The 8,667-nt window shown below is 39.2% G+C and overlaps 1 protein-coding gene across 4 annotated transcripts in view; it reads right to left on the minus strand.

The window, feature by feature from the left end:
* slc18b1 (solute carrier family 18 member B1) overlaps window positions 1-8,667 on the minus strand; it is a gene marked incomplete in the record, with an annotated part of 28,273 nt that overhangs the window by 2,189 nt on the left and 17,417 nt on the right. For 2 of the 4 annotated variants that reach the window (XM_014021320.1, XM_014021319.1), the window contains 3 exon segments: window positions 4,480-4,573; window positions 4,641-4,715; window positions 4,798-4,893. In XM_014021320.1, coding sequence (XP_013876774.1) covers window positions 4,480-4,573; window positions 4,641-4,715; window positions 4,798-4,893 — 265 coding nt within the window. 4 annotated transcript variants of the gene reach the window in all.

Raw genomic sequence — 8,667 nt, forward strand, 5'->3', positions numbered from 1 at the left:
GTGGGGGGGGGTTGCTTTTTTTAGTTTGAAAGTAATCAATGGTGAGAGGGGAACTGCTGTAATTTGTCCATTTGTCCACTGCAAAGCAAGTACCATTAGACCATCCTTCAAAAAAAATACAAAATAAAAAGGCAGAGCAGCAGCAGCATGCCTACAATGGATTCCACCACTGAGGAAATGCGCCCCTTGTGGCCTTATTTAAAAGACTTATTCAAGTTAACTGGTTCAAAAAACGACTTGTTGAGACCTGATAAAGAACGTTGGTGGTGAATTTACAGATTCTGCAGCTGCTGTCACAATCTGTGATGATGCACAGAATCACAAGTCCAAGTGTGAACAGTGTCACATGTATTATCTGCAGCTTTGTTCAATAAAATGGCACCACTGATGCAGTAAAAATATACATACTGTAGGCACATTTCATGATATTATAGACCATTAGGGAATGCATTAAGCAAGTACTTTTACTTTTGAAACTTTAAGTATTTTTAAAAGCAAGTACTTACTTTTACTCAAGTAAAATGTTAATGTGGTACTTTTACTTTTACTAGAGTACATGTTTGTCTGTTTATTTGTACTTTTACTTAAGTACAGTGTTTGAGTACTTTCTCCACCACTGGATAAGGTTCAGAGTGGTTAGGGGAATCGTCCTGGAACTGATAGGTTGCTGGTTCAGTCAATTTATTTGTTAAGAGTCATATTTGAAGCTGCCTAAAGCAAACAAATGAAGTAAAACTTTAAAATCTGATTTCTGTAACAAAAGAAAAGTTGCTTCAAACATTAGAGTTAGTCACATTTAGAATAACCTTTTTCACTTGTTGCTGAGCTTGATAAAGTTGTTCTAAACAACTCAGCCTGATTCAGGTGGGAGGGGACAGGTAGAAATAGGTAGTGTGTATGTTTGCTTCATGGACTTTGTTACCATAGTGATAAACTCAAAGATAATTGACTCAGAGTTTCCACTAAACTCACTTTCTGAAATGCCTCCCAAAAAAAACCCAAAGTCTTCACACTAAATCTTTTAAAATCTACTGTAGAGGTCACCTCGAGTGGAATAAACAAGAAAACTGTCTTGTGACCTCAGGCCTCTGATGGGCCCTTTAAAGAGACAGAACTCTGTTCAGGTTGAACCTGAATTTGGGTCACAACAGATCACCTTAACTTTAAAGAGACATTCTCTTTTTCTTAATCAGATAATAAACAGAATAATCTTCATTTATTTGTCTCTTAACTAAGAGTTATTACACATTTTGATAATCATGAAACAATGTTGATCAAAGTTACAGAAGAAAAGAGGACAGATATTTTCTCCCTCAGTATGATTCAGCTTTATTATGGATTTTTCTGTGGAAATGTCTTACTTAGCTAAACTAATCATTATGAATCATCATATTTAGTCATTCAATATTGCACAAACATAAATATTTAACCTTTTAAGACCATGTTCTGCACCAATTTCTAATGAACTTACATCATCTTATAACAAAGTTATAAGGAAATTATGTAGCAAGGGATCTCTTATTTTCAGTAGACATCTCTTCCGTCCGTGTAAAAGTGAATGGACAAAGCACAATAAGTGACGTGGCTCAGTAAATTTTGGGTTGATTCATCAAAAATGTGATAATTTATTTACATAATCAAACAAAGTCACTACAGTACACTTATCTGTGAGCAATGAATTTCCTAAAAAAAAGTTTGAGAATCAACAATAATAAGCATGCTTCGAGCTTAATTAATTGTCAATCCAGCACTTAAAAAAGAACAACAAACATCAAGCTTAGGTCTTGAATACCAGACATTTGTGGCACTTAACTTCGGCTGGCAAGGCAGAGGTTTTTAGAGGAAAGGAGGAAAGGTAAGATTAGTTATTTAATTAAACTCTTATCTTTAAAGAATGTGAGGAACCAGAAGAGCAGGCATCTCTCACTCGAAGTCCGTCAGACCAGCGACACTTAGTAAAAACAGCCAGACGTTACCTTTAAAGATGATGTGAGTCACCCGTCCAGGTTTCTAGGTAGGTCAAACAGTGGGCAAGGCAACTTTCAAGTCTCTTGCTTGTTTGGACCATCCGAGGCACGATTTACGCTTTCAGCATCTGTTCCCATCCACATCAGCTGTAACGAAGAGAGGTCAGGATCACTGTAGCCTGACCCTTGCCTTCCTACGCAGTTCCACTCAATTCTCGTTTCCCTTCACAGCTCCGTCTGGGATTTCTCCCATAGACAAGGATTTCTTCAGGRGMATTTCRTCCGGGCCAATCAGAGAACAGAACATCGATTTTCTGCGCAGTGTCTGCTAGTTAGTTTAGCATACAGCTGTGGAGGACGTGAATGAAGCCAGTCTGTGTTGATAAGGCTTCCAAATTAAATTAAATTTGTCTGACAAAGCAGCAGCTCTCATTTACAGTTCAGCTCAGTACTTCTCTCCTCTCTGTAGGGTTGTTTACAGCACACACAATTTCCAGTTAGCTTCTTAGCTTAGCCTCCTTCACAGTGACATATGTCGTGGCCAACCGATCCAACTGTTTTACAGATGGATCCCTTCTGAAGGGGTCAGTAGGTGCAGGGGTGCTTATTTTGCACAACCATAGTAAGAGAGAGCATAAATACCCACTAGGTTGTTTTGCAACTGTATCTCAAGCTGAGATATATGCAATCGACCAGTGTGTGGCATCTCTCAAAGACCTTCGGTGTACACAGAAGGAAATATTCATCCTAAAAGATAGCCAAGCTGCTATTAGAGCTCTCCGAGGGCCACACTTTACATCATTACTGGCTTGGGAGTGTGCCGAAGCAGTCAACCAACTGGGGAGAGATAACAGTGTTACTGTTAAATGGGTACCAGGACATACTGGCATTTACGGTAATAAGAGGGCTGACTACCTTGCAAAAGCTGGCAGTCAGGCTCACTTCAAAGGACCAGAGCCTGTTGTAGGTACCTCAACAACAGTCTGTAGGACTACAGGCCTGAATTAGATGTCAACACTTAATCCACTGGAGGGAGGTGACGGACTGTAGACAGGCACAGGAACTGGTTAACGGCCCAAATCTAAGGTTTGGGAAAGCTCTCATCTCCCTGTCAAGGAAAACTTTAAGTACACTAGTTGGAGTCCTAACTGGGCACAATCTGCTCAACCACCACAAAATAGTGATGGGACTCCAATGATAATGGTCTGTGTAATGCCTGTGGCATTGAATTAGAGACCTTTTTGCACTACTTAGGCCACTGCCTGGCTCTGATTGGTCAAAGGAAAAGAATTCTTGGGGACACCTTTATGGATCCTGAAAAGCTCAGAACACTGAGTGTTTCTAACCTTGTGTCCTTCATCCAAGGGACGAGAAGGTTTGAATGAAGACCAGTGTCTTTTTGGAGAGAGCAATGGGCCCACTTAGGAGGCCTCCACTCATTTGGATTTTATATCCATCCCCACTAACCATAACCGATCCTATCATTTTAAACTTCAGCAGAGGCCACGCCTCCAGCAAGAATCGCTTCTCTACACCCGTGAGTCCAGACCCTCGTACGAAGCAAAGTGAAGGACAAGGATCTGTTTTTACCAGGCTAGGCTCACTGGGTCTCGATTCAAAATAAAACTTGCTTCCCACAGGAAGTCAAGACTAAGTTGCTTTGTGAGGCTGTAATCTCTTGTTTTGGGTCACACCAGCTGTTGGTGTGAGCCCTGCTGAGAAGTCAGTCCTTTGGCGCCTGGACAAATTACCCAACCAATTCTCCCACAGGAGAACAGCTGCTCAGAAGTTTCGGACGGGAGTGTGTCCGTCTCCTTCTACTGTCCGGGCTAAAACGCTGTTAGTCATTAAAGAACAAGGTTTTTAGTCCTGCCCACCAGCTTGATAAGTTAGTCAGAGAGATAAGAATGTTAGAAGAGAAGTTGCCAAGGCCAGACTTATCCAAACATAACACAGTTCTTAAACAAAACATGTTTAGATATTATCTGATGAAAAACTCTTTTTCAAAAAAATGACAAAGAACGAGTTATTTGCAATTCATTATGATTCTGACAAATAAGACATTGATGTTTCATCATAACTTAAACCATAATGATTAGTTTAGCTAAGTAAGACATTTCCACAGAAAAATCCATAATAAAGCTGAATCTTACTGAGGGAGAAAAAGATCTTTTCTTCTGTAACTTTGATCAACATTGTTTCATGATTATCAAAATGTGTAATAACTCTTAGTTAAGAGACAAATAAATCAAATAAAAAGAAAATTATTCTGTTTATTATCTGATTAAGAAAAAGAGAATGTCTCTTTAAAGTTAAGGTGACCTGTTGTGACCTAAATTCAGGTTCAACCTGAACAGAGTTCTGTCTCTTTAAAGGGCCCATCAGAGGCGTGAGGTCACAAGACAAAGATTTATAATGAATTATTAAGGGTCACTCAGCGAAACAGAACTTGTCTGTGTTAGTTATGATAAAACTATATGACTAATTAAAAGTTATAATAGTGAAAACTTACAGCCAGGAATGTCATGCTTCCTTGAACTGTAGCTGCCCACTGAAAGCTCAGATTCTGTGTGATAACACTTCCCACTATCGGGCCGTAAAACATCCTGAAAAACAATCATCATTCAAACAAGGAAAGTCAAAGTTCAGCAATAACACGGCTCCTGAACTCACCCCATGGACCAAAAGGCTCCAAACAACCCAGAGACCATACCAAGAGTGCTCAGTCCCTCCTCCAATCCTTTTTCACTACAAACACAAAAAACAGCTCCAGTTTGAAGAGTCTCCTAGTTGACCTGATGAATGAGAACAAATACGTGGAGACACTCACTGTGCACACGTGATGATCTCAGGGAAGGTAGGGATGGCAGTCATTCCCAGAGAAAAGCCAATCAAACCAAGCATAATGATCAACAACCATAGCTGACTTCACACAAACCAACAGAGAAAAGAAGAAAACACTCATTAGTGTGTGGCAGGAGAACTGCAGCCATGTTTACAGAAAGACAGCTTCATTAAATGAGGTATATAGAATAGGTGTCACGCCTACTTCATAAGAATGACTACTTTGGTACGAGTGAAGTGCCACATTGTGAGGAGTGGGCTGTCAATGTAAACAATTAAGGCTAGATTTCTAAGTAGAACGGTATATACTGTACAGGTGCTGGTCATAAAATTAGAATATTATGAAAACGTTTATTTCAGTAATTCCATTCAAAAAGTGAAACATGTATATTATAGTCATTCATTACACACAGAATGATATATTTCAAATGTTTTCTTTTAATTTTGATGATTATAACTGACAACTAATCAAAACCCCAAATTTAGTATCTCAGAAAATTTGAATATTCCTTAACAGCAACACTAAAAAGGATCTTTATAAATGTTGGCCAACTGAAAAGTATGAACATGTAAAGCATGAACATGTACAGCACTCACTACTTATTTGGGGCTCATTTGGCCTGGATTACTGCAGCAATACGACGGAATTTAGAGCCAAACGTATGTCACTGGTGTGATGTCTGACTTTGCTGCACTGCCACGACCAAACCTTTCACTAAAACGTCTTTGTGCTTGAAAGCAAGTGAGATCTAGGTCTTATTTGTGTTCTGACAGAATGTGTTGCTGATTAGGTCAAGAGAGTAAGAGATGGAACTGTCCAAGCCAAAAACAGGTTTTTGATGATGTCATATGACCACATGGTATGGTCAGGCATGCAACGTGAATGACTCCTACCAAGTTTGGTGTATTTTAGCGTTTCTATGAGAAAGTTACAGCTTTTTCAAATCGTAACAGACAGACGGACGGCATTTTCAAGTCCCTGGCCTCGGCAAAGGGGGACAAAACATGGCTATAAAAACACATTAAAACTAAAAACTTATAGAAATTATAGTGAGAAGGATAACTAGTTTTAAGTAGGGATTTGAATGTCAGAGGACAGTCGGATGCCTGGGGGAAGAGCACTCCGGAGCTGGGGAGCAGAGTCAGAAAATGCTGTTTCCCATGGTGCTAAAGCAGACAAGGAGTATAGTGAGGTGCATGGAAGACAAAGAATGGAGGGAATGGGTGGGAAATAATCTCATAATGTTACTGGAAGCCAGTGGAGTTGCTGAAGGACTGGGGTGATGTGGCGAAATGAGGGGATTTTGATGATGATGCAGACAGCAGAATTTTGAACAATTTTAATTTTAAGGTGTGATTTGTGAGGCGGACCAAAGAGGACAGAATTACAGTAATCAATTCAAGACATGACCAGACTATGAACCAGGATAGAAGCAGAGTGTGGGGACAGGGATGGACGGAGTCGGTTGATGTTTCGAAGGTGGAAATATGCAGACATGCAGAGAAGTACATTTACTTCGTTACAGTACTTCAGTAGTTTTTGTGAGGATTTGTAATTTTACTTTATTTTTTAATTTTGAAGCTAAAAATTATACTTTTTCCTCTTGACTTTAAAATTTTATTCCTAGTTACTTATGACAAAATTAAATATGTTTGAACTCATCATGAAAGAAGATGTTTATGTACTCTAAAATGAAGTCTTGAATTTACTCAACAGTCATGTCAACTGGCTCCCCTAAGCCTAGTTAAATGGTAAATGGACTGAACATATAGAGTGCTTCATCAAGTCCCTCCAGACCCCAAAGCGCTTTACACTAACAGACATTCACCCATTGGGCCTCATGCAAGAACATGTTCGTATTTTTATCCTAAATTTCTCTTACTTTTGTTCGTACAAAGGGTTCGTACGAACATGTCACGTCAGATTCAACACTCTTTTATCTTCAGGAAACGTGCGTAAATGAGCTGCGTAAAATTCCACCTGTTCTATCCAGCTGCTCGTGCACGAGAGAGGAGATTAGCATAATTACCACCCCAAAAACACCATATAAGGCTATGATTCCTGCCTCAGATGTCAGGAAGTGTCCATTCATGAAAAATGACAGCGAAAAGTAAAAAGATGAACTTTACGAGTTCAGAGATTGAAGGCTGTCTGTCAGAGATCCAGAAAAGAAAATCTGTCATTTTTAGCAGCTCAGCTGTGGAATAAAAAGAGCTGCTAAAAGTATAAACAACTGTGTTAAATCATTTTCATTTATTCAGAAGACACAGCGCTGCGCACCGTAAAACCCATCTGGATAACAGCAGACTGACTGCTGGTAAAATGTACGACAGGTCTGGACCACTCGTAAATTTTGTTCGTATCTGAAAAAAATCTTAGAATACGAAAACATTGGTGAATGCCACAAATTCTCCTAAATCACTCGTACGCACAACTTAACAACAAATCTGTGCGTACGAACGGTTCTTGCATGAGGCCCATTCACACTCACATTCACACACTGATGATGGTAAGCTACATTGTAGCCACAGCTGCCCTGGAGAACACTGACAGAGGTGGGGCTGCCATGCACCGGTGCCACCAGACCGTCTGACCATCATCAGTAAATTGAGCAAAGAATATACATATATTGCTCAATTTACTCAACCTGGCTTAGTGGAGCCAGTTTGGTTCAGTAAATTCAACTATTTATTTCTTAGAGAGTGTGTAAAAGTACTTTTACTTTCCCAATTTTTGTGAACAGTTTTATGACTTTTACTTGAGTAGTTTTCTCATCAGTGAAATTTATTTTTACCAAAGTCATTTTCAGTTCATGTAATTTTACTTTTACTTAGTTATTGTTTAAGTATTTTAAAGACCTCTGCTGTAAAGTTGTAATTGTTGTTGACATAATGTTCATGGACCTCTGGAGAGCTTTCTCAGCCTCAGTTTCCCGACAAGGAACAACAAACCCACCGTTATTTAATTTCAGCAGATGGTACATTTCTCCTTCCACAAATTCAGACTCAGAAACAAGGCTTTCCTACATGATGCACAGACCTCGCCCTGCACAACATGACTGCTCACTCGGACCATTAAGTCATGTGATAGCACTTCTACTCAATATACCATTCTTCTCTACGTGTTTCTGATCACTAAAAAGGATCATTTTGGTTACTTTCTGCCTTTTAGAAACATTCATTGTAAACATGTGCAAATAAAATCAATTCTTAAAGTTAATTTATTATATTTAAAGGCCAAACCTTCCTTGAAATAATACATTATCACCCACCACCTTTCATACCAGATGTTTATAGAACCTTATAAATTATATGCTGCTGGCGCTGATAGTGATGTTTAAAAATATCTCTCAGTTACTACCATATCAATCACTCAACCGACTATAAATTTATAGATTTATCTATAAATTGGTTGGTGGTTGTAGCTGAGTCATCTGTGACATGTATCTTTCATGGTATGATATGGTATAAGGTTTGACCAAAACTGTCCAACTCCAACATTTCTCACCACGAGATGATTTTAGGTTTAAAACTCTGAAATGAAAGTCAGTAGGTGATGTGAATTTATTATATGAATCAGTTGGTGATATGGATTCCTTCACAGAATGTTAGGCCTTCAGTCGCTTCCTATTTTTGATGATGTTCATAAAGATCTCTGTGTGGTCCTTTACATGAAGAACACGTGTCAAACTCAAGGTGTCACAAGAGTCACACAAACTCAAGGCCCGGGTGACGGGAGTTTGACATGTCCTGACGCGGACGTAAAACATTGGGCCTCATGCAAGAACCGTTCGTACGCACAGATTTGTTCTTAAGTTGTGCGTACGAGTGATTTAGGAGAATTTGTGGCATTCAC

Source organism: Austrofundulus limnaeus, unplaced genomic scaffold, assembly GCF_001266775.1.
Source record: "Austrofundulus limnaeus strain Quisiro unplaced genomic scaffold, Austrofundulus_limnaeus-1.0 Scaffold287, whole genome shotgun sequence".
Taxonomy (NCBI): Eukaryota; Metazoa; Chordata; class Actinopteri; order Cyprinodontiformes; family Rivulidae; genus Austrofundulus; species Austrofundulus limnaeus.